This window comes from Leptonotus elevatus, chromosome 4, assembly GCF_054856555.1.
Source record: "Leptonotus elevatus isolate MCC_2025b chromosome 4, RoL_Lele_1.0, whole genome shotgun sequence".
NCBI lineage: Eukaryota > Metazoa > Chordata > Actinopteri > Syngnathiformes > Syngnathidae > Leptonotus > Leptonotus elevatus.
The window spans coordinates 313,949-340,408 of record NC_141242.1 but is presented as its reverse complement, the minus strand read 5'-3'; the positions used below and the strand labels follow the sequence as shown (position 1 = coordinate 340,408).

At 48.9% G+C, this 26,460-nt stretch overlaps 1 protein-coding gene across 1 annotated transcript; it reads left to right on the top strand.

The window, feature by feature from the left end:
• Nucleotides 1-769: 769 nt before the first annotated feature.
• Nucleotides 770-25,767, top strand: LOC147174838 (PHD finger protein 21A-like). Its single transcript, XM_086073149.1, is given in 19 exon segments — nucleotides 770-1,271; nucleotides 2,709-2,747; nucleotides 5,901-5,952; nucleotides 6,037-6,126; nucleotides 7,433-7,465; nucleotides 7,552-7,617; nucleotides 9,563-9,715; nucleotides 10,527-10,766; nucleotides 16,008-16,313; nucleotides 16,398-16,505; nucleotides 16,572-16,623; nucleotides 16,720-16,799; nucleotides 17,828-17,888; nucleotides 20,237-20,278; nucleotides 20,281-20,444; nucleotides 20,619-20,774; nucleotides 20,956-21,031; nucleotides 21,114-21,217; nucleotides 23,439-25,767. Coding segments are annotated over 17 exon segments (2,379 nt in total). The 5' UTR covers nucleotides 770-1,271; nucleotides 2,709-2,747; nucleotides 5,901-5,910; the 3' UTR covers nucleotides 24,045-25,767.
• Nucleotides 25,768-26,460: the final 693 nt, after the last annotated feature.

The window sequence follows — 26,460 nt, the reverse complement described above, 5'->3', positions numbered from 1 at the left end:
TTTAATTTCAAACCTTTATTTCACCCATTGTATTAACTTTGTATGTTATGTTTATACTGTTTATGTACATTGTTGTTGTTAATAAAGCAACATTTAAAAAAGGGACTCCCAGCTGCTCTTTTACAGCAAATAAAACACTAATCCAGCTAAATGATGAAATCATTGACATTGTTGAATTGAACCACAAAAATCAACGTAAAGCGCAGCAAGCAGTTCTTTTATTTTCTTTCCATGTCGGGGACGAGACGGGGTGGGACTCGCACCGCGCACCTCGCACCGCGCACCACGCAATGTATGATTGAACGTTGAAAAGTCACATTTGACCATTCAGACCAAAAGGAACGTTCAGCAACATATTCTTCGCCTGAAGATCACGGAGAACGGTAAGAGTTGGAAGAACCTGATGAATTGTTGTGATGCAACTCCGGGTGGGGTGTAGCCCGGCCCGGCCCGGCCCGGCCCGGCAGAGTTGAGTTGAGTTGAGTTGTGGCCCAAATGGGCCGGGGCAGGCTCCAGCCCACCCAGGCGGCATTCTCCTCGATGGCGAGGGAAAGAGGCTGCAGCGGCCCCTCCCGGAATATGCGAAGAACGGCAAAGGGAGTCAAGAGTGCTCGAGTTGTGTTATGACTTATGAGTCAGTCCGGCTCTCGTGAGCGGCTCCGCGAATCGCGAGAAGTGAAGCACAAGCAGCCCTCCGATTTGATCGAGCAACGACGCGCGCGTACGCGGAAAGGCTCGCGCGCTCCCGAGGACTTTCTGTCGGTAGTTTTACTCAGTTTACATCCGGGTCTTTTCCCTAGGCAATGGGAGTCGCAGCACCGCCGTTCCTTAGGCAAAGTGAAATAAATTCGCCGCACCGACACAAAAAGTAGTCCGCTTCGGGAAGACGTCTTTTTGCGGGGCCAGCGTCACCGATCGACGCCGCCGGACCAACTTTGGGAATCGGCGTCACCGATTTCGACGACTCGGCGGCAGCCAAAGCGCCTTTATGGAGAAGGACAAGTAGTTTTGCTGGGCCTTCGTGTAGCTCCGCGGCGGAGGGATAGGAGCTGTGCGCAGGCAGACCTGAATGAGATTGAACAAGAGTTCTTGTTTTGTAGCTTCAGTTTGTGTCTTTTCTCCCCAATTTGCCCAAACTCCGTCCAAAATTGAGCAACTAAGTCAAGGTGCTTGGGAAGGAGCGAGCGGGACTCTTTCTAGGCTCTTGTTCCATCGCGGATCGGCTTGTTGGAGATATATATTTAATTAATCTGGAGGAGGACTGCTGCTGAGTAAGTGCACAGCGAGCTTTTTTCATTTGCTAACTTTAATGTCGTCCTCAGTCGCGAGTTGACGCGCGTCCCGTCTCCGCGTCCGGCCTCGGGCCTCTTTTCGGGTGGCCTCGTCGCGCTCTTTGCTGCCTCTTTGCTGCCTCTTTGCTGCTTCTTGTCGGAGTTCCTGCGGCGGTGGTGGTGCTGGTGGCGGAGGAGGACGACGAGGAGGAGGAGGAGGAGGAGGACGAGGAAGAGGAGGCCGACACAAGTTGGACAGCCAAAGGCGGCTCGTTGCCTTCCAAGCGCTCGCAGCCTCCGCAGTGGCCGGCCGCATTTGAGCCACCTCGGAGGCGTCTTTTAGCCGCCTTCGGCCGTCGTGTTGGCGGGCCGGCGGGCCGGCGGGCGCTCGTCCGGCCTCCTCCTCCTCCTCCTCCGCTCTCCCGTTCGCCGCTTCTTCATCTTTGGGAGAACTTAGCCGCGTTAGCTCGCCAGCCAAGCTAACGTGGCGCTAGCGACAGCTAGCTGGCGAGCTAACGTTAACGTCCACTTGTTCTCCGGCTTTCGGCGCAACTGTCACTTTGGCCCTTTTGGAGTCTCGGAGCGGCCGCCGGAACCGACGTTGGACGTGGCGGTGGCGGCGGCGGCGGCGCCCCGGGATGGTTCGGAAGGAGAACCGGAGCGTTCAGCTTTTGCCATGAATAAGACGCCAATCAAAACATTTATTGGAGCACTTGACTCGAGCGCTTGGAGAACAAAGTGAAACCTCCATTTTAACCTCGTCCGCGTTGGCGACCCGCGGCGGTTCCGCCAGAGCTTCTTGTCCCTTCCCGGCTCCAATTGCTCCAATTAACCCGGCCCCTACCTGGGCTCACCTGTGTGGAGTGACGTGTGCAACTTGTCAACCTCCAAAGCTTTCATTGGGCAGGTTGACTTACAACTTCTTCTTAAAGTTGAGGAAACGTCATCTCGTTTTTGTGTTCAAGGGAAAACTTAAGAAAATCTGCCCGTGACGTCACGGGGGGTGGGGGGTGGGGGTCAACTTAATGGGAAGACGTTTAAAAAGGACTTGCTTGGGTCTAAAGCTTTTGCCTTTGCAAGTGTATTGGCTGGACACGATTTTTATCAGAGCATCAGTAAGGAATCAAACTTAGTGAAGTCGGTGAAGGTGTCGCAATATTGTAGAATTTCTGTGACGCTCATTTATGGATTTAAAAGTACTGGAAATGATGTCACGTACCGGAGAAGCGATTATGTTGTGTAAAATCAGCTTTCATTCTCACACATCCTATCACTTATCAATACATTGTTTGATGTGACTCGTGGATTAACTGATGGGCACTTATTGATCAGTTACTGATTGAGTGAATGAGCCAATGTATGTCTTTGGTGCCTGCTGTTGTATTGATGCTTTATTGATTAGATATCAATTGTAAATTTCTACGTTGTGTTGTGCAGGGAAGGGCGGAGGGGTGGAGTCCAGTCCCACAGCCGGTGGTGAGTCCCCATTTATTCCATAACATTGCAAGAACGACGCTCCCGCAGTTGATATTGTGTGTTGACGTGATCGAACCTTGAACACAAGTGAAAGAAGACCACTTTGATTTCAAGATGTTTCCCCCCGAATCACGCGCGCAGCGTGTGTTGTGTCTGCGCTGTGTGGCGTCTGTAAAGTACCACTGACCGTCACACCCACCTAAATGGGGCGAAATTTGCTCTCCGCATTTGACCCATCCCCTGAGGGAGTGGTGAGCAGCAGCAAGGGTCGTTCTCGGGAATCGTTTTTGATCTAACCCTCCGTTTGCCAGTTGAATCTCCAGTTTGGAGCGTGGAGTCACACCTTGTTACCTGGGCGAGGCAAAGTCGCCCGTCCACTTGCGTGCGTGCGTGCGTGCGTCTAAGATGGTATACAAGCAGCAATCATTTTGGACAAGGTTTATTTATTCATGAAAGTAACACCTGTTACAATCATTTCAGCAATGATGAGATGAAAATATTTTCATAATTGTAATTAAAGAATGGTAAATATAAATGAAAAATATTCTAAATTGTCTGAAAGTGCATAAGTCAGGTGTTTCATAAATGTAAGTAAATACTTTTAAATTCATGTGAACAGTACATTTCAAAATAGCAGTGAGGTACCATACACAAAAAGGCCTTTAAAATTCTATTTTCTTGTGAATTTATAGGGAAAAGAGATATTAAAATAATCAATTCATGTTTTTATGAATCGATATTAGGCTCAAAATGGAAAATCGATCATTTGTTGTTTTTAAACCCAGCCCTATTATGTCATGTGGAAATGTGTGTTGGTATGACCCCAAAAATAGAATTTTGAGGAAAAGAAAATCTGTGAATCTTAAAAAAATAAAAAGTCAAATAAAAATAGTGTACACCAAAAGAGTAATTGCAAAACAAATATATCAGTTGTTCCTGCGCGTTTTTGGCCTCTTGGGGGCAGTGTGGTGCCGTGCATCCATGATGTACACGCTGACAATGAGAACAGAAGAAAGTTAGGATTGAATTCTACTCAAATACAGCGCTTCCTCCGAGTTTGAACACAATTCGTTCCTGTGAAGTGTTCAAAATCCAAATTGTTCAATCTCCGAAACATTTTTTCCCCATAGGAAATAATGTAAATGCAATTAATCCGTTCCCAAGCTCCAAAACCAGAAAATTCCTATTGTAATTTCTATTTATGTTTTTGACATGTACACCCTGTACAGTATTTAAACAATAAAAAAATACCTTATTACCTTATATCTTGTTGGGGTGTGATGGAATTAGTGGATGGAGAATGCTGTGTTAATGCATGCTTTAGTTCAGTGCTGAGTTAGTGTATTTTACATCGGGCATATTGTTAGACTACGAAGGGGTCCTTGTGCACTGTTTAACGTCAGGCACGTTGTTGAACAGCTAAGGGGGGTCCTTGTGCCAGTATTTACGGAAGTAGATAATCTCCTTCCGAAATCCACTGCGGTTCGTAGCACCGTACGTTTTTCTTTGCTGCCACCGGCGAAGACGTTTGTTGTGAAAAAATCCAAATGCACTTGCGAACGCACGGAGCACCTCCGGGCGTGTTCACCTGCTCTGACTGGAAATGAGCAGCGCTTCGTCTCCACTTCCACAACGTGAGCGTTCGGCATCGCTCGGCTTCACTCGGCGACCCGATCAAGGCGCGTTTGCTTTTGCTTGGGCGTTCAAACTCCGAGAATCAGCTCAAATTCGGAGGCATTTTCTACTCCGATGTTTTGGTCGAAGTCCGAGTTGTACGAGTTGCGAGACGTTCCGCTCTGTTGGTGTGTTTTTTTCTTTTCACAAATTGGGAAGAATGTGCGCCTTTGAGTTCTCTTACCTGTGGGCGGGCTTTTCCACAGCATTTGGGTGTGAATATTCGCTGTTTGAAGGACTATCATTCCCAAAGTTGACGCTAACTTCCTGTTAGCATTGGAGTGGGATCCGCCCACTGATCCGAATATATGACTGGCTCGCCGATAGGCCAAGACTTTGAAGCCGAGGGGCCGCCATATTGCTCCTCCCAAGAAAGGTTTCTCGCCATACGATCACATTTACAGCATGCAAATTGGAGAACGTTTGAGACACTACTTCGTAGAAACGGCGTGATTTATGATGTATTTGTTCAACTTAAACAAGAGGACTTCAGACATTTTACAGCTTGGCCTTAAATACATAAATGATATGCTTAACGATGTTTGCAGGAGGAAACTTGTATACTTTTTATGAAAGAATTATAACTGTAATTCAACAAAAGATGCCTCTGCCAAATCTAATATTGGGGTCAAAGGAACTGAGTGATAAAAGAAAAAGGGGGTCTTCAAAGCAACGCATACCGTCCACTTTTTTTTTCAACTTGTTATAATAAATGGTGACCCCCCCGCCCCCGGCCCTATACGAACTGCCTACGGGCTGTATATGTCTGATCTGTACGTATACCGTATAGTTCATGCAGTAGCCCGCTCGCGAGATGAGAGGAGCAAGATGGCCACCTTGTGGCTTCAACAGTTTGCACGGGCGTGTACGCAGTCATATATTCAGATCAGTGGATCCGCCGTGCGCTTTTGCATTAGCGCTAGGCTAGCGTTGTTTTAAAAATGAAGAAGCATGTTTTGTATTTAAATACACAACATGTCCTCCTCCTCATCGTGTGTTTTGTGTTACGGTGAACTGCAAGCGTCGTGTCATTCAACGGCTTAAAAGACGGCAAAATCGCACTGATTCGCTGCGGCTGGCGACACGGTGCATTCAGGTTACTTTCACAACGCAGGGTACTTGTAAACGCGCCGCGGCGTTCTGCACATGAATGCTTGTTCTTCTATTATTACGTTATAATGATGGAGAGAAGCCCAAATGGAAATCTGGATCACATTTGCGTTCATTGTCCAACACGAGTGTCATGTGGGTATAAAAAAAAAAAAAGTCACATGTCTGGCACTGGATGAGTTTTAAACATGAAAGGGGACAGAACTTTTCAGAGTTGAAACCATTATTCTCTCCATGAGTAAACTTACTGCGGTTGTCGGTGTGAGACGGCCAATTGCGTTGTCAAGGGAAAGGTTAAAGGGCGCTTGATAGGTCAAGCAAATGTACTCGAGTAAACGAGCTGGAAGACTGACATGTGTTTTGTCACAGCAGCACGTTCATGCTTCAGTTGGATGCTTTTCCCAGCGGAGACGGCGTTCAGGTACCGTCGCGACCTCATTTGACCTCATTTGACCTCGATGTCATCACCCTGCTCAAAGTTTTCATTTGCGCTTTGTGTCTTCAGGCTGATCTATCAGCTGAAAGACTGACTGCATCCATGATGGAATTACAGACATTGCAGGAGGCTCTGAAGGTGGAGATCCAGATCCATCAGGTTTGTCCTAGGCTTTGACCCTTGACCTTTGGCACACGTGCTGCTTGACCAAGAAGAAAAAGAGTTAGTTTGCAAAAATCCCATCTGGGTTGCATTTGCCTGCCTGCAGTGTCAACCGAGACAAAAAGTCTGCCTTTGTGGTCAGCAGACAATCGTGCAAGGGACACTTTGTTGTTGTTTTTGTTTTTGTTTTTGAGAGCAAGTGACAGTTTGATCCACAAACTAGCTCAAAGAACTTGCTATGTAATGCTTTATTTTCACGTTTCAAAAAAAGAGAAACTTGTCTATGCTGTCGGATAGCTTTCAATGCGATGGCAAGTTTGTCCATATCGTCACGTCGTCGTCATTCTTTTATTGTTGATATTGTCATCGGTATGCACCAAAGCCAAATGTCCAAACATGCGGTCCAAACACCTTCCAATCATGTGTGAAGGCCGTCATGAAATCCTACCAATTGACATGAAAGTGAGTACAAATGAAGAAGAACGGCTATTTTTTCCAAACCCTAAATACAGAACTAAACACAAAGGATGTATTTCAACTCAAGGTGTCAGTTTGTGCAACAATCTGAATTGTAGAACAAAATATTCTCAGTCCAATTTGCGTCAAATAAAAGAAAAAGTATAAAAGCACAATTTCTGGAAAAATATCATGAGTACAATTGAAATCTATTGAATTATTTTGTTAAATTGTTACTCACAAAGAGTCTTGACCGTTTGCTGTCATTTCTTTTGTGTTGACGTTTTTTCTTTTGTGTTGATTAGGGACAGGTATCATAACTTTTCCTTCTTTTTGTCCCCTTTCATTTCTTTTTCTTTTAAAGAAGGAAATCATTTTCAAATTGAATTGAAATGTATCAATCCTTTTTGTGCATCCTAAATCATTTTGGACTCCAGCAGTGGACAAATTCCACGTGGTTGTAATTGAATAATGAAGATTTGATGGTTTAGGGAATCAAAGGATTTTTTGGAGGTCAGCGAACGTTCCGACGCATTCTGATGTATTTACATGAAGTAACATTTATTTACCATTTACCATCCTGATGGCTCGCTGCAAGCGACTGCTGACCGCCGTCAGCTTCCGACCTACGATGGGATGCAAAGTGCGCCCGAACACCAAATATCAAGAATTTTACTCAAACCTCGCGCTCGCGCCATTTGGGAGTTTTTAGCACTTGAGCAGCATCCGCAGGCTGGCGCGCTCACTTCGGTTCAGTTGGCCGGCAAGAATTCTCACTTTTCCACTTGATCGTAAGCCCCAGCCAGAAGATGGCGAGTCATGCGCTGATGTGTTTTGTTGCCCACAGAAACTGGTGGCCCAAATGAAGCAGGACCCTCAGGTAAAGCGGGCGGGAACAAGTGGTCACATGACTGACTGCTTACAAAAAGTAAGCAATGTTTTTCTTTCTTCGTTGTTCCCCTCCAGAATGCAGACCTGAAGAAGCAACTTCATGAACTTCAGGCAAAAATCACGGCACTGAGTGAGAAGCAGGTAGCGCCACGTGCACCAGGTGGAGCCGTTGTGCTGGCTTCAAACCCAACACCAAATATGGCGCGTAATCCCTGGATGCAGAGCGCAGTTGGAGGCGTGCCGCAACGTTGCGTTAGCGCCGCCCGGCTGACTGAGGCTTGAGTCTTTGTCATTTTCGATGCCCCATAATGTGTTAAAAAAAAAAAGAAAAAAAAGTTGACGTCATAAGACGCCGCATCATTAACTCTGCAAATTTTGTTTGAGAAAAATGGTTGAAACCGTTTTGAAAAATGCGTGTGGGCGGAGTCAAACGTTGAAGTCCAGCCGCCGTGGAGGCTCGCCTCGAACTGCACGCTGCATCCCGGGCTACTTGAATATGGCGGGCGTGTCTGGCGTGCGCTTGTTGGCGGCGCGCCACCTAAACGCCGGCTGCTCGGAGCGCCTCCTTTCATGCGGAGTCAAACTGTTCATTTGATCCACCATTTTTCAATTTAGTCCAGTTTCAATCATGCTTGTTATTTTTGATCATAGTTAGTCAACCTCATCCAGTTTTTTTTAGTTCACTTTGAGTCGACTATAAATTTAGCATTTTAGTCCAAGAAAATCACATTTTATTTGTCTAGTTTTAGTCAACAAAATCTGTCAACGTTTTAGTATACTTTTTTTTGTCAGCAGATTATGTAAAACATTTCTGATCTAAAATTATTTCACATCAAATGTTCTCATCTTTTTGATAACTTCTTATTTTTAACCTTTCACCATGAAGGTTTGGGTCCGGTCTGTCCCATGTTTGTGCATTTTGCAGCCGCTCGCTGCAGATTTGGAAGCGGGTGTGTCACGTGACAGGTTAGCAGAGACAAGATTGTCAAAATCATATCATTTTCCTTGAGTTTTTGTCCATGAACTAAAATGTCCATAGATTTTAGTCCAGTTTTAATGAAGTGAAGTACATTTTCCTCTCATCTTCATGAGTGCAGAAAATGCAGACTGATTTTGTCGTATTTTTTTCATTAATGATGACTAAAACCTTCGTTTTAGTCCGGGGGGAAATGTGTGTTGTCGAAATGAACACTAGGTGGCGGCTCGTGCTCCTTTGGAGCTCCCGTGGGCGACAAAGCACCTTTTTTGCCTCCAAAAGCTTGATTGCGCCACCTGGCCGGGCCGGCACGACCCGGCTGGTTGACGACGTATTACGGGTGTGAATTGCTGACGATCTGATCTCAATTTGATTATTGCGATTAAAAAAAAATATATATAATAATTTTTACTCAAATTTAGAACATGAGTAAACATGTACACTGTAAGATTTGTATGAAAATGTATTTATTTATCTGAAACTTGAGGCTTGTAAGTGTGAGCCACTTTGTTTAACAATCTGTTTCATGTTGAAATCAAATATTAAGGCTTAATGTTCCAATAATACAACATTTTTCCATGCTTAGCGTGTGAGCTTGAACCCTAATTAAGACGTTTTGTTGAATGTTTCCCCCCCAAATATTTATGTTTAAACATCTTTTTGGCCGCATATCGAATCGATTTGAGAAACGCGTGCTGTCAATATCGCGATATTTGCCGAATCCATTTTCTTAAATTAGATTTTGATTTTTTTACACCCTCCATACTTATGGAAAGGCTGAAGTGGTGTCGGGTCCGACGGCAGCATTTCTGCATGACGAGCCATCGCATCCGCACAATCTTGTTCTTCTGGAGGGTTAGCGAGCACGTAGCGCTTAATCCAGACAACGCTGTACTTGAACTATATGAGGTGGGTTGTCCTCCTCACCTGCCACTGGTTTCCATGGAGACCAGCACTCAGACGGGAACAGGTCACAAAGAGGTTGTGTACGCAGGACAAACTCCATCTTGAGTGGTGCCAAACAAGCAACTTGTGCTTGCGGTCTGACGGGTGAAGCGCGTGAGGCTTGCAAAAAGCATGAAGGTGACGACTGGCGTTGTGTTGGGACAGAAAAAGGTGGTGGAGCAGCTGAGGAAAGAACTGCTGGTCAAGCAAGAACCAGAAGCCAAAGTGCAGCTGCAGGTCCACGTGCCTCCTGTAGGGGGCGACGTCAAGCCCACTAATCTGCTGCAGACCCAGCAGATTCCTGGAGGACTGCAGCAGGTAGGACCCACACACGCGCACGCACACACACACTTTGCGTTTGTGAATGTTGTGGTCACGGTTGGTCAGGCGCCGTGTGTCCATTTTAGTCTTCATCATGAGACTTTTTGGAAGCCGGCGACGACGTTCAACATCCCGACAGAGCTCCCAAAAATGTATACATACGTCCGATGTTAAATGTTTAAAGTTTCCCAAAGACGTATTTATAAGTTTTTAATGTTTTTTTTTATATGCTCGAGCATGCAGAAGGTTTTGATGCAGCCTCTGAATTGAAGAGAAGGGTTGAAGCAATGCTAGTTGTTACAAAAATGGCCAGCAGGTGGCAGCAGAGTATAAGAGAAAAGCAACATAGATGGATCCATTTTGGAATGGGCCGCTTGTCCGGCATTTAACTAATGAACCTTCTTGACTCAAATCGTTTTTTTTTTTGTTTTGTTTTTGTAGATCGGGCAGACAAAACAAGTTTGACTTCTTTCTGTCCCCTTTCATTTCCCCTTGCTTTACTTTTAATTTGAATATTGCTTCATATTGTCTTTTTTTCCCTTCAAAAAATGAATGAATGAAATAAATAGTTTGGAGATTGAGCTGAACGAGTTTTAAAAATCGTCGGGCTGGCAAATATTTTGCTATTCGGACACCCAACACAAAACGAATAATCTTTTGAGGAATCCGAGCAAGTCACCCAAATGAAGCAAGAATTTTTTTCCCTCCAATACTTTGACATTTGCTGATGGATTAGAATGTGATGACGAGTGACGGTGAACGTTTGGAGCGCCGTTAGTTTGTGTTTGTTTTTGTGGGACTCGGGCAGACGCTGACGGTGACGCCGGTCCTCGCCACCAAGACGCTGCCTCTGGTGCTGAAAGCTGCCGCCACGCCCTCGCTGCCCGGCTCCATTCTGCCGCAACGGCCGGCTACCGTCACCATGGTAACCGCCGCCGCCATCTCCAAAGGCGACTCGCACAACGCCCCCATCAACCTGCAGGTGGCGGCAAAACTGAGTGCTCACAGCTTGGAACCGGTCCGTTTCCTTTCCAAGAACGCCATGCTGGTAAGTACGCGCCTGCGGGCCGAGGCCTTGGCATCACTCGGTGACGGACGGACAGACGGCTGACGACGCGCCTGTCTGCGACCGACGTGCTCGATACCGGTGGTGCAACGGATCACGAAAGTCATGGTTCGGATCGGCTCGTGAAATTTAGCCACGGATCGAGTCGTTTTTTGGATCAGCAAAAAAAAAAGAAGAAGAAGATAAATAGTACTTTGTCTTCATTTATTTTGTAAAAAACAATTCAAAATGTCTAATATAGCCGTTAAGGATTTAGGAACACAACTTGTAAGTGCAATATGAGGCAGAAACATTCCCTTTTTATTTTTTACATGGTTCATGTGTTTAAAAAAAATTTGACAGTTTTAATGGAGTTTGACAGAATGATGATGAAAGACGATGACAATAGCCCTGCACCAAATGGACCTTAACAGGAGGCTACGGTCGGGAGTCGCACAGGAAATACCGATGCACAAAATACGAATGGCTTAACCAAACAAATACACAAAAGCTCAACTGGCTTTGAACCAAAGGAATTTGCCACACGCTCAAATAGCGTCACCAAAAGAGGATACGCAATTTGTACGCAATAAGTTCCAACCGCCCCGAATGACCGAAGAGCAGCGCTTTTATTGGGGCAGTCCAGCCAGGTGCCGCTCGATGATCGGCGGGGAGGGCCGGCGCTGCCCCGGCCGAGGGCGTCGGGGATGGCCGCCAACCGGGAGCGGCCGCGCAGTCAGTTGTCCAATCAGAACGTGCCGTTTGCTCAGTCGTCCAATCGGCATGTGGCGCTGGCACGTTCAAAGCTGCATCGCAGGAAAACGGGCACCGCCTAACCTACACGCGCACGCACGAGGGAAGCGTCGACGCCGGCGGGCCGACGGCCGTAACAACAGCTATGATTGACTTTTTTTCTATTTTAATGGCAAAAGGGTTTTTTTCATTCTATTTCTTCATTTTTTTTCAATAATGAAAAGACCTCAAAGTGTCATTTAAGGCCCGTTCCCTTCCTTTAAACATGAGCTGCTCCAACAAGCCCGCCCAGGATCTTTGAGTTCTTGGTTGTAAAAGTTCCGCAGGGAATTTGTCATTTGTCATTTGTAATTGCGTTTCCACAACGGCTTACAGTTTGGGGTAATTTATTCAAATGAGTTTGATGAGCCCAACCAATCAGCCTTGGTCAGTGCAGCCCGATCCCTCAAAGTACCAGCCTGGTTCAGCAAGACCCCGGATGCCCCCCGGGGAATGTAAAGACCCCAGAAATTGTTGTTGGTGGAAAAACGGAATTTTACCAAGGTAAAGTTCTGCCGGTGGAAAAGTCCCTGTTGAGAGGGATTGGCAAAGTAGCCTTGGTCCAGAATTTTGAAAAAGAATTCAAGTAAGCCAGTTAGCAGCTGTCAAACTCGTTCACCCGTTGGTAATGCTAACAGCTCGTCACATGCTAGCCAGCAGCCACTTGCGTCGGAGACTTCTGTCGGCTCGTGCGATGATGGCGTATTTAATTAGTGCTTTCTTGGCGTCCTAAATTAGCGATTGAATACGAGTTTGGGATAGCGTTGTGTTGATGTTGGTTGCAACTTTGATGGCAATCAAAACTACAAATGTCTAAAAGGGAAGTCAAGCTTGCCGTCATGCCACAGCGTGGGCCGCTTTCAAAGTAAATGTCCACTAAAGCTATTTGCATTGCCATCAATGTAAACAACTTTATTTTGAAGTTAGCCTGAACGTAAGCGGTGTTACGTTGAGTATGTTTCAGCTTGCGTGACATGTCGGAATGCTGTCCACTGTGAATGCGTACTTTGCTGCTGTTGATTTTTTACCCCCCCGACCAATCCGCGGATCGTAGGCAATCCGAACCGCGGGGCCCGATCCGAACCGACCGCAGATCAACGCTGATCCGTTGCACTACTAATGGATACAATTTAAGTTGACTTGAAACTTGTGAGCGCGCCTTTGGAACCTGACGAGCCGAAACATTTTGGTCCCGTCTCGTCAGCAAAAAGTCGCACCCGTCTCGACATGTTCAAGACATGTTCAAGAGGTTTTAGTTGAACCTTATCGTCATGGAAAAGGCCCAAATCATTTGATTATCACCAGAGAACAGCGCACTGATGAATGGGAAAGATTTCCTCGCTAAGTGGAGTTGGTTGGGAAAGCCAGGGCCCGCCCGCCCGCTGTATTTGAAGACCGGGTTCGACTTGGACTCCAAAAGGAAGCAGGAAGTGATGTCAGGCGGTCAGGAAGTCAGCTGACTGCAGACACGCCACGTGCTGTGCTTTTGCCTCAGCAATCAAAGTTGACAACGCGGCGCCTTTCACGTGCGCAAACCCCTGCCGACCATGCCGTCTGTCTGTGTGTGTGTCTTGCTGCTTCCAGCAGAGGGCGCCAAATACTCCTGCTGGGCTTCAAGGCACTAAATGTTAGAGGTGGCCCGGGGTTTCCCCCAGTGCTTTACGAGCCCGGCCATTTTGTGTGTCTCACAGACGAGTTCCATGTGGCGCTCGTCTGTGGGAGCGTTTGATTGCGTTCAGTCCCTTGGATAATCCACATGCTTCCATGCCGCCAAACTTTGTTTAGCGTAGCTGATCAAGCAAAGGGTGATAATGGTAGCAGCCAGTCTCCATGGAAACGAAGGTCGCCGTTGTAAAAGGGTGGTCGGGTGATGAGGAAATGGCGAATGTTGCAAATCATAAATTTCCACCGAAACAATCTCACTTAAACGCTCCATTGCAATAACTCCTCCCTCCTCCTCATCGTCCACTCACAGGCTTTCCTCTTGGACAGGGTTTACCAATTCCGGTCCTCGAGTTCCGGACTCCGGCAGGTTTTAGATGCTTCCGCCCACTAGCACACCTGATTCATATAATCAGCTCATCAGCATTCCTGATAACGATCCTGGTCTTTAGTGTCAGGTGTGTTGGTAGGCGGAAACATCTAAAACCTGCAGGACTCAAGACCTTGACGGAAATTGGTGAACCCTGCTCTAGGATTTTCTTCAACAGCGGGGGCAAGGCCCAAAAATTGGAAAAAAAAATTCTCTCCATCAAAGTACCCGGGGATGGTGTTTATCAGCGGGGGGTGCGTGCAGACGTAACTGAAAACTCGTGTAGTAATAAACTACACGAGTTTTTTTAGTAGTAAACGATGAATGGCAATAAGATGTGTGAGTGCGTGTGTGTGTGTGTGTGTGTGTGTGTGTGGGGGGGGGGGGGTCGATGTCTTCCCCTAAGATGGGAAAAAAAGGCAAATCATGTGAATTCCTGAAAAGGGGTCAGGGATGAAGGTGAGAATTATGCGACCCCCCCTAAAGGGGTCCTTGTAATATTTCACCTTTAAACACTTGAAGTTGATCATTTTTGACAAGTCCAAAAATGGAGCAGAATGAAGAGACGATCTATATTTGCTCACAATATCCTCTATAAGCAGAGTTGCAAGGGTTCAAATGTATTCTGATAGACTTTGGAGTTTCCTGTTAATAATGTAATAATTAAAGTAATGCAGCTTGATTAATATGAATTACTTTTCGATTGATCCAATTCTACGTAGGCTAATGAGGTCCAAATAAATATCAGTACGCAGCGGATCATCTGCAATGCAAAATCCGTGCGTCATTGACACCCCTTGAAATGCACATTTTTATACTGTAGATTTATCAAAAGACCGACAGACCAAGTTGGATGAATGCAGACGGATGAACTGATTGATTGGAGAAGTGATTGCTTAGATCGATGAGCTAAGCTAAGCTAGCTTTGCAAGAGGAATTTCTCGCAGTGTTTGTGAGCTTGCAAACTCCCAAGAATCCATCTTGTATCGAGATGGCTGATTTTCACCGATCACAAAGCAACCTTGTGTTTGGGGGCGGGATTTGCAGCTGTGACCAAAGCGACACGCGTAGAGACCGTGGGAAACTAACAAACAGACAAACCGAAGCTAACGTGGACGCTGCAATTAAGGATGTGTTATCGCACATTTACTCACACATCCCCCCCTCCCCCCTTTTTCTAGCGAGTTAAGATGTTCGTGCCCCCCCGATTTAAAAAATCGACGCGGTACAGCGGCAACGCCATGATAGCATTTTTCCTCCTCATTCATTATTGTCGTCCGCCAGTCGGGGTCGTGCCAAACGGCTAAAAATAAAAATAAAGACAATGACTGACCTCTTCGGGACGGCAACAGCAGGATTGTCATTGTAGGACTGCGCATGCATGGCCGCCAACAAAATGGCGACTAAATATGAAGGTGGAAGTCTTGACTTTGCTGGCGTTCAACTGCTCTTTGGGACGTCCGCACAAGTTGATCCCCGTTCACGTTTATCCCTCTGAAGTTTTGGCTTTGGGAAACGAATAAAGAATAAATCCTTCATATGTGGACAGTTGTTCTTTCTGCAAGTTCCATAACAGCCGTGTTTGCCCCCCGGATATAAACGAGAACACAACAAGCACTGCTAGCGTAGCTCCTCAACGAGTTTGACCTCCTTCCGGTTCAAGTCACCTGACCTTGCGGTCTAAAAATAGCATTTGTGCGCTACCCCATTCAACCTGCATCAAGTTTTTGCCGGCAACCCTGCGTCAATAGCGAGCGACTCGTGAGGGTTCGTTCTAGTATTGGGGAATAACCGACAACCGGTTTGACGATGTACCGTGGTTTTAAAAAGTCAAGGTTTCAATAAGCGCCGGTAAGAAGCTCTTCTTGCAGAGTTGCGTAAACGACCCAATTTGAAATGAATTGCCTTCAATTCACTTTCTTCTCCTACAGCGAGTGCACATGCAATCGTGCAGGAGGAGGAGGAGGAGGAGGAGGAGGAGGGGGAGGAGGGTGGGAAAAGGGGAAAGGTGTCTCCTTATTGTCCTTAAAAGAAATAAATAAATAAATGTAAGTGCACTGCAAACGCGTCCTCAAGGACAACATGAGTAACCGCGGTTTGTTCTAAAAATAGCTCTCTGTGATGGGACTTCCTGACTTGCCAAGCAAAATTAAAAACATTTATTTACTTAAACTTAGCATGGTACACGATTCTTAATGTACCATATATTCCCTATTTTGTTTAAAATCGTGTTGAATGGGGAAAAAAAATTGTTTTTATTTCCTCTAATCTTTTTTTTAAAGGACATTTTCGAGCTGACAACGCAATATTTTTGCGCACGGTTATTATACCGTCCAAATCGAATATCGACCGATGCCTATTAGGGAACGAGGGCGCCAGCGGAGGCGATTGTTTTCTGATGGCGTGCACTTGATCCGCAGGTCCGACCAAAGGCCGCCTTGCCCGCCAACGTCCCCATCGCCCCCGCCCCCCCGCCCATGATGGCGGCGCCCCAGCTGCTGCAGAGGCCCCTCATGCTGGCCACCAAGCTGTCGCCGTCGCTCTCGTCCGCCGCGCCCATTCACCAGCTGCGCATCGTCAACGGGCAGCCCTGCGTCAAGACCGGCTCCGCCCCTTTGACGGGCATCGTCATCGCCACGCCCACCACGGCGGCCTGCCTCGCCAGCCCGGCGCGGGTGCCCGACCCCGCCTCTGTTCCCGCCCAGCCGCCTCAGATGCAGCTCAAGGTAGGGAAAGCGTGCCCGCCTCCGCCGCTTCCGCCGTACCACCTCACGGCAAGTCGCGTGACTTTTTGCCGTCCTTCCCGGCAGACTGTTAAAGCGGCGGGGGGCGGAGCCGAGCACAAGGCGGTGGCCGCGCTCCCCTCTTCGGCGCCCTTTTCTCCTCCTCCTCGGCCCAAGAAGGAGGAGAGTCCGGAGGTAGGTGCCGGCCCGCGACGGTGTCGGCGCGCCCGTCGCTTGTCTGATGGTACGTCTTGCTTGTAGAAACTGGCCTTCATGGTGTCCTTGGGTCTCGTGACGCATGACCACTTGGAAGGTGAGCCGCCCGCCCGCCGTCCCGCCGCTATTGCTCGATAGTCCGTAGCATCGTCGCCGACACTCCAAGCAACGCGCTGCCTGCCACCCTTTGCAGAGATTCAGAGCAAAAGGCAGGAGAGGAAGAGGAGGACGACGGCCAACCCGGTCTACAGCGGTGCCGTCTTTGAACCCGAGGTGGGTCCCCGTTAAGGTGAAGACGTCGTTTCTACCTGCGCCCGGCCAACCCGGTCCTGGGCGCAGGGCCCGGCGCGTTACAAAGACATATTCGATGATGAGGTGGCCACTTCCTCCTCTCCGTCGGCGAGTGCCCGCATATGACGCGAAGCCGAGAAAAAACACCCGAAGCGGGTTTTGGTCCCGCCATCCTGGTCAGGACAGACTTTCTGCTCAGTCTGGGACCTAATATTTGGGCGTCCATCAGTCAACGACAGAGATGCAAGTGGCCACCTCTGAAAATAAGAATGGCTTTGATCAATCGATTTCGTCAATGACTTAGAACAGGGGCAGCAAACTGCAGTCCTGAGGGCCGGAGTCCTGCAGGTTTTAGGTTTCCCTACTCGAACTGCGGATGATTCCGATTAACAGGGTCGTTGTCAGGCTGATGCGGAGCTTGCTGATGAGCTGATTTATGATCAGCGGTGTTGAAGAAGGGAAATAATCAAAACCTGCAGGATTCTGGCCCTCGAGGACCAGATCTCGCCATCCCTGATGTAGAAGGTTTGCCGCACGCCGTTTTTGGGAGTGACATGGGATGACGTCCACCGCACGCACGAGTGCCAAATATGTCATCTAATCCACCAATAGGATGTCACAGCATCTGCGCCGCAATTTGGACCTGCTCGTGTAGTCTACTTTGTGTCAGCAAATGGTCTGGTCCGCACCCGGTCCACGGGCAGGCACTGGAAACGGCCCCGCATGCGCCGCAACATCCAGTGAGGCGCAACGCGGTGCGTCAAATTCCCAACAGGCCAAAATGAAGACGCCGATGTACGGAAATGGGGCCCTTGACGGCGATGGGCTTTTTGCAGCTTGTAGCAAGAGTGTTGCGGATTGCTTGCGAGAGTTGCCCAATGGTTTTGCTTGCGAGAGTTGCCCAATGGTTTTGCTTGCGAGAGTTGCCCAATGATTTTGCTTGCGAGAGTTGCCCAATGATTTTGCTTGCGAGAGTTGCCCAATGATTTTGCTTGCTGTTTATCTTCCAGAGGAAAAAGAGCGCTGTGAGTTACCTGAACAGCCCTCTGCACCTGGGGACCCGAAAGAGAGGTCGGTATCACGTAGCGCCGGTCGCCGGTCGGCGGCAAACTCACACTGAGATCTTCTAACTGGCAATAGCGACAAAAGTGAGGGGTGGACACTAACATGGAGTCGGGTCCGAGGTGTCCCGGCTTGCGCGTCCCGTACCGTCCGTGTCTCTCGACACGCCGCTATTAACACGCTTCCTGTCCTCGCTGCCGTCAATTGGCGCCACTAACCCGCTTGCCGTGGCTCGACTGCGGCCTTGCTCACTCCTGGCCCTTGACAGCTTTTCGACGATCCCGTCCTCCAACACTCCTGATCCTAATCATCCGATTATGCATCCCGTTTCTCTCGTGCTTTTCTGGACACTCAAAGACGCTTCACAATGGATTCATAGTTCTCACGCTCATACCGGCGGCGGTAAACGACGTAGCCATAGCCACAGAAGTGCGGCTGCCGGTGTGCGCCTACGGCCTCTCCGACCGCCCCCCAAACATTCGCACCTTCCGTCGACCACTGGAGGCAAATGTGTGGCGAGTGTCTCGTAGGGATGCAACCATATCCAAACGTCGCAATGCAATCATTATCACCACATTGTGGGGAGGATAGCGATATAAAAAAACCACAATATTCTGTTTTTGTACATAACGGCAACGCACGTAAATAACATAAAATCTCTCATAAGACTTGCTATTGAGGCACTGACTTGCTTGATGCTCGCACACGTTGACTTGCTCCACATTTTGACTCGCTTCACAAGCGTATTACGTCCCCTTCGTCTGACCGTTAGCGTGGATTTTAAACATAGAAGGGCCAAAACATGCCTTATGAACATTATACTGCACTAAAAAACAAGCCAACAGAGGGTGCTAGAACTGCACAAATGGAAATCAGCCTGACTTTTTTTCTTTCTTTTTTTAACTGCCACACGTCCCAAAAACAACCCCTTGAGTGCCAGCTTAGCGATTTCGTGCAATTTAACTCCTCTTTCAAGGCAAACGGAATATTGTTTGCTGTGATTACATAAGGATGGTGATTTTGACATTGAGCAAAAATGGAAAACAAACTTTTTGTGAAAAGATACATTTTGTGCACAACAGTGACTTTGACATGACTATTTTTTTAATGAGTGACGCGATGTTAACGTGACAAAGGCTTTGATCGTTCGCGTCATCCTTGAAAATGTTCAATTTCATCAGATTCGTCATGTTTCAGTGTCATTTCATACTGCCGGGAGCCCATTGAAAAGAGATACAATGCTGCCATCTGCTGGCCATAGTTGGTGTTTTCTTTTTGACTTCACGAGCCCATTGACGAGGCAGCAATAAGTTGCACTGCCCATTGAGGAAAAACCTTTTTGGCGGCTTTCATTTGGATTTGAGTGTTTTGGCGGTAAAAGAGTTCATGTCGTGACAAGACGACAATATTGTGGCAGTTTTAGTATCGCGATATCACGATTGTTGGAGCCAATATCTCGAAAGGGAGTTGGAATTAATACGTTTTGGAGAGAAATAAGCAAGTATACAACTTGCACCTTTTGTGGTAGTGCTGCTTGGTTTTTTGAAGTCTTGACCTTAACGTGGTCATCGTATGCCCCCCCCTTGCCAGGTCTGGCGACTACATTTAGATGTGTGCACTTTCTGCTGGGGTAAAGGTTCAAAAGCAAGATGGCTGCCTTAGCTCTGGTTGTGTGCGGGCGGGGAGACGAGCTATATGCTATATGCTAATGGCGTTTGTGTATCAAGCCAATCTTTCAACCGGCCGACGTCCGTTACTCGCTCCCGACCTCGTGACCTGAGCCAACAATCGAATGCTTTGGAGCCCCCCGAGAGCGCCGCTCGTCTTGATGAGCAACACGGAAATGTTTGACGAACGCCGCAAACGAGGATATCGCCGTTATCGTAGCGTCCCAAGGACCCGGCGACACGTGACTTGGGGGGAGCGGGAATCGAACCGCCGACCTTCCGGGCTCATCCCCACAGCCGCCGCCATAACCGCCCCGATGATGAGAATCCGCTGTGTTGGAGGACGGAAACATGGAAAACCTGCAGGACCTGCAGGACCCGGATTGGGGAAATCTGGCCCACTGCGTCCGGTCTCCGCGGAATTGGCAAAAATGGACTCCAAGAGCAGAGAAGCAAATGTCCATGAAAGCGTCGTGGCCGCGTGGCGTAAACGTTGGCGTCGCAGGTTGGATTCCCGTCTGTTGACTAAGGCGGATGGCGGCGAAAACGCGAGCGTCGAGGACCGTCTTTGGTGTTGCCGCGGCGGCGTGCACACTAACACTGTCTGTGCTTCTGACTCCTCCCCCTCCCACGCCCACCCCCACCCCCACCCCCCGCCTCACGCTAGCCAACGATGACTCCCTTTCCAAGGTATGTCACGCAGACTGTTGTTGTTCTTCCCCCTCTCCATCTTTCTTTTCTTTTCTTTTCTGTTTGTTTTGCGTCTTTGTGGTCTGTCTCATTTCACCCAGGTCGCCCACCCAAATACGGCGGCGTCCCGGAGCCGGGCTGCCTCACCCCGACCTCCCCCTCCAGCCCCGCCCGCCCCCTCCCCCTGCCCAGCCCCAGCTCCGGGGACGTAAGTACCCGCGGGGGGGCGGAAGGCCGGCGTCGGCTCACTAGTCTGTCAATCATCCGCCCACATGTCGTCAGTCATCAGCCTTACAAAGCGAACAGCCAAAGCGTCGTCTGCAGATCCCGCCCCTCTCCAGCCTGCTCGGGGGCGACTGATTGGTCCAATTCTTGCTCGCAGGGAGACATCCATGAGGACTTCTGCACTGTGTGCAGACGCAGTGGCCAGTTGCTCATGTGCGACACGTGTTGTCGTGTGTATCACCTGGACTGCCTGGACCCGCCCCTGAAAAGCATTCCTAAAGGCATGTGGATCTGTCCCAAATGCCAAGATCAGGTAACGGCCCGCTTGAGGACTGTTCTGCCCTTTGTAAGCCACGCACGCCGCACACACTTGTCCCGTTGCTTGTGTCACGCATCCGCCCGCTCCATTGTGCCCGCCGCGCTCGCCTCCCCAGACCCCCGCCCCCGCCCCGCCCCGCCGTCCGTGTGTGACCGGCGCCGGCTTCTCTCGGCAGATCCTCAAGAAAGAAGAAGCCGTTCCGTGGCCCGGGACGCTGGCCATCGTCCACTCCTACATCGCCTACAAAGAAGGTGAGCGGGCGCCGTTGCTCGCCCCCGTCGCTCACCCCCGTCGCTCGCCCCCGTTGCTCACCCCCGTTGCTCGTTTGTGCAGCAAAAGAAGAAGAGAAGCAGAAGCTGCTGAAGTGGAGCGCAGAACTGCGGCTGGAGCGCGAGCAACTGGAGCAACGAGTCAAGCAGCTCAGCAACTCCATCACGGTGAGGTCTTGACTTGTCTGTTCTCGTGGCAACGACGCTCGCGTCGGGCCTCGTTAGCGGCCTCCTGGCGCCAGCTGGCTTCTTGGCGCACAGAAGTGCCAACGCTGGCCCAAAATCGATAGCACGCAATTCGATGCAGCATCAAAGTCAGCGGACGAATATTTTTTGTTTTCTCCGTTAGAGAAGCCAAATAAGACATATCGAACATTAAAGTGGAGTGTTTCGTTCTTTTTTCTTTTTTTTTTGCCTTTTCAAGGCGGACCATCACATGTTTACGTGCAGAACGGCATCTGGTTCGAAGGTTGGACGATGTCGCCGGTGAGCTTCGGTTTCAGCTATTGATTGTAGCTCCGCCCATCTCACCACTTCCTTTACACAAACTGTAAACGGGATGTCGGTCGAACAACCCGAAAAGTGTCAATTTCAAATTATTATGACTAAAACTTTAATTATTTTTAGTCAAAGGACAAGAACTAAAACTAAATTCAAATTTCTTGTCCAAATGAACACCGTTCCAAGTTTTTAAAAGATGAAGTCGCACCCGGGTTCCATAGCCATTCGTATTCTTGTGTGGGGACAAACTTGATTAGGAAGATTGTGCCATCTAGTGGACGCACGTGTCATTGTTTTGCCTGCCACGAACGCAGACGTCCGGAATACTGCCCTGCCTGTTTGCCTTGTCTCCCTCCACCGGCACCCCTGATTTCCATTATGATGAGCCAGCTGTGTTGGAAGAGGGAGACACGGTAAACAGGCCGGACTCTTGCCGCCCCGTCCCAGGAGGGTTGATCTCAAATGACGTCACATTTTCCTCATTAATATGCATGAGCGGGACGCGCGCGTAGAAATCATTTTGGGAGGGAATGAAAATGTCAACATGGTTCGATCGCCAAACACGGCTTCCGCGGCGGTTGGCGTGCGGAGACCTTAAAGAAAGCCATTTCCGTCAAAATGTAAGATTGGTTGTCTGCTCGTTGATGCCACTCCGGCGCCGTCGGCACGACTGCTAAAATGGCGACGCTCGCTCATTTGGCAAAAAGGAATCACATTAAAGTCACGGTTTTCGTTTGGAGGTTTGAAGAAAGGGGCGTGGTGACGTCTTGTCACGCGAGCACGTTGTCGGCATAAGGTTTGACAGCGCTGATGCTTTCGATGAGGGCTGCGCCAAATGGCCATAATTCATATCACGGAATAAACGGCATCCCTTCACCGTAACGGTTTTATATCACGGTATCGATTTAAGCGGGTTTTTTTAATCAATAATTTGCTTACTGGTTTACAAAGTCCCTTAGAGAAGCGATATGGATTAAAAATAAACAATGAATGAATACATTTACTTTGCATAGCAACATTTATTGTGCAAATCAAAATTAAAAGTCAGTATTTTTTGGGTGCAAAAATAGTGCAAACAAAAAATATAATTTCAATGAAAAGAGTGCAACTGGCTCAAAATCACAAGCGCATGCGCAAGTGGCCATTGTAAAAGTCTAGGTTTTATATAACAGACGGAAAGCAAATAGTGACGGAAAAGGAAGCTGGATCAACCACTTGTGATTATTATTTACTCTTATTTGTTACACTGAGCGCGAGCCGGCGCAAGGCCGTGACGCAGATACGATGATGTCATCAACATGTGCCATATAATGACGCCATCAACATGCGCCACCGCGGTAAGACCGTCAAAATCTCTACTTGAGGTCTTTTCGGTGCCACGATGCACAGTCGCTAGCATGTTGTCGCTAGCATGTTGTCGCTAGCATGTTGTAGCAGGCAGCTAGCGAGGCTAACGCCGAGAAAGCAGACGATAAACATACCTGCGACCGATCGGTTCTGGATTTTCAGCCGCTGGCCCGTTTCCACCCACCAAATGTCGAGCGCACTTCTCGGTGTCTTCTTTGCCGTTTTTCACGTCATCCCTGCCGTTTAATTGCAAATGCTTGAACCCAGCGGACGGAGGCGTTCCTCTGGAAACTGCCTTCATTCGATCCCGGTCACAACGAGCGGCACAGGGTTGTTGTGACCGTGATACGTCTGTCAAGTACATTTATGGTGAAATAGCGAGTCCGTTTTTTGCCTGCCCGGGTTCCTTGTCTGAAAATCATGCGCTGTTCTAAAAATAGTATTTCAAGCGTGATTGTCAACTGCCCAATTGATGATGCCAGCAGACGTGACATCATTTGTTAGCTGACGTCCGCGCTGGTTTGTCTTCTTGCCGGCTCAGAAGTGCATGGAGACCAAGAACGGCATCCTGGCCCGCCAGAAGGACATGCAGCTGTCCCTCAACAAGGTCAAACATCTGGTCTGCCTCATCCAGGCCTTCAACTTCACCCAGATGGCGTCCGACCCCGACGGCGGGGACGTCCGAGTCCAAGACGCCGCCGAGCCGGCCTCGCCTCAAGTCCAGCCGGCGCTGCCCGAGGCGGAGGCCGGCGACGCGGGTGAGAGTGACCGAGCTGGGGAGTGGGCGCCGGAGAGGAGCGCCGCCGCCGCCGCCGCCGGCGGGGATGCCGACCATCGGGGCGGACTTACGCCCGTCCCAGATGATAGGGGAGGAGCTAAGACTGAAACGGAGGCCAAGACTGTTGCATCTCCGCAGGGGGACGCGGTGGCGACTTCCTCGGAGGCGCAGACCTGCGCCACCGCCAACGGCACGGCCGCGCCGCCGCGCCCCTCGCCCGCCGCAGACGCCCCCGCCGCCGGCCCTGACAAGAAGATGGCCGCCGCCGCCGCCGGGTCTCCGGAAATGGCGCTGCAGGACAAACGGGACATCAGCGACAGCAACAGTAAAACCTCAGTACCCTCCCAGCATCGCGTGCCAGCCGAGTGAGCGTCGCCTTCACGTGGACAGCGTGAGGAAAAGAATACGAATTTTTTTGCCAATGTGTGTTAATGTCGTTTGTTTGGTCGTATCGTCAGCCTGTGTCGATGGTAGATAGCGGCCGTTAGCCGTAGACGTTGTCATGGAAACGCTGGAAAGGAGACGGAATCCATCACACCAGAGTGTGCCTGTCCCGGCGGTCTGGGGTGGGGGCCGGCCGTGCGTGCGCGCACGCGCGTGCGTGCGGCGGCGGCCCCCGTCCTCGTCTGTGTGAAAGCAACGCCCTTCAAACAAACTATCCACGATGTCGTTGGGATCCAACATGGCGTCACTTCTTTGTTTGAAGCGTCCCGGCCCCTCCCCCACCTGCTCCAGAGACCGTAGCCCCCGGGGGCCCGCCAAGGCAGGTCGGAGGAGGCGGAGCCAAGGCGGCGTTGTTGTTGTGAGTCGTCATTGGTGTGTCCGTGCCATGTGCTTTGTTTTGCGAGGACGCGTTGGGGTCTTCCTGGTGTTCCGCTCCGCCGCCGCCATCTTTAACTGCCAAACGCATCAAATGCGCCAGGGGGCGGAGCCCAAGCTTCCGCTTAACGGCGACCAAAAAAAACACAAAAAAGCACAAGTTGGTTTCTTCTTCTGGTTCTGTGATGCGAGCTGACTCCTCCCACTTTGGAGGAAGCACAAGAAGAGCCTGCAGGGGGCGCCGCTCACTTCTTGCTCCGCCATTGGTGGTGCCTCTTTTCTTTTCTCCTCTTTTGAGTTGAGGTCACATGACGGGTGGCAGCCAATTAGCATATCTGGTGGTCAAGACCCCCCAACCCCAACCCCCAGAGTAGGTACCTCGAGTGCCTTCTTCGATTTGTCTCGACTTGCACTGTGATGCGTGGACCCGCCCCTTCACCTCATTGGCCGCTCAGTGTTTTGCTGCCTTAAATGTTTTTTTTTTTTTTACCTGACCAACTCGCTCATTGAGGGGTCAAAGGTTGCCAAGTCTGCCAGGCAGTTGTGATGACGGAATCCAGGTGGTGATGCACTTTTTCATTTGAGCAGTATTAGAACAAAATGGGTGACCCCCCCCACCCCCCACCCTCCAAAAAACGCATGCCTTCTTATGCAAATTTTCTACACAAGTTAATTATGCATTCCTGTTTGCGTGTTCTTTTTTCTTGCATTTGGATTTTTCTTCTTTTTTGGTATGGGCGGAGCCAGGAGGAGTTGTCATCTGAGTGGGCGGAGCAAAAAAGTCTCCCATCATCCAAAGAAGCCAGATGACCGTTCGGCGTCAGTTTGCGAGCGTCCAGTCATGACTGTGGCCTTCTAGTGTTGTCCTCACATGAGACCCTGTGACCCCTACACTTGACCTTTTTTTTTTTCTTTTGCTTTTTTTTTCTTAAACTTCCATGTGCTCAGACGTATTGTAGCGCTCCGATTCAAGAACAAGTGTACATTGGGAATATTTGTATAATTGTTTGTATTTTTTCATAATTTTTGAAAGGAATGTGTTTATTTTTTTGGACTTGTGTTACACACGTGTCTTCTGTTGGCCATGTTGGTGGGATTCTTACCTCTGTATTGAGCCTCCTCTTCTTGTGATGATGATGATGATGATGATAATGCAGTGTTTCACTAAATACTGTTGCTAGGTTACAGGATGGCCCCAGCCACCACTAGGAGCATTTGATCAATTTCTATTTATTTATTTTATCAGTTTGCTAATAAATCCTCAAAACCATCACTCTTGTTCAACTTCTTATTTTCATCTGACCACAAGAAATTCACTTCTTACGTGTCCGCAAGCACCACCGAGAAGTCAAAAGCTGGTGGAGGCTTCGGACGGACGGACGGACGGACGTCAAGGTTTGGACTCGGGTCATACTTGCTGCTTCCCTTTCCCTGTATTGAAAAACACAATCCGACATCGGTCAAATGTGACCAACGGGGCGTTGTCGTAATGAGTACAGCACGTTATTAGTTCCTAATTGAGGTAACAGATTAATAGTAAATAATCTCTGCTGTAATTTAGGGGATCATCATCAGCAGCGGATCTCGAGATTGTGTTTCGGCCTCAAACGTATTGTCGTTGTTGTCGAGGTCTTCATTCTAGATTTACTTCCAAGGTCAATAAGCCAGAATTAGTGCTTTGACGCACTTTAATGTATAGTTGAACTTACTGTCATTATCTTCAGAATCCCTTTTCATGCTATTAGGGTAAACGTAGTGCAATGGCGCAAATAAGTATAGGTAGAAACAACTGCGTTATCAAAAATAACAGTAGTGAGACACGTCCCGCTTAACCCGAGTGGGACCTTCCGAAGGCTCTGGCTGGGTTAGGTTTTTGGAAAGGGGTTAACTCCCGGGAAACTCCCGCCTCATCTGACGACTGGACGCTTGTCAAGAAGGCACGGGCCGGCGCTCGTCATTCCGCAAC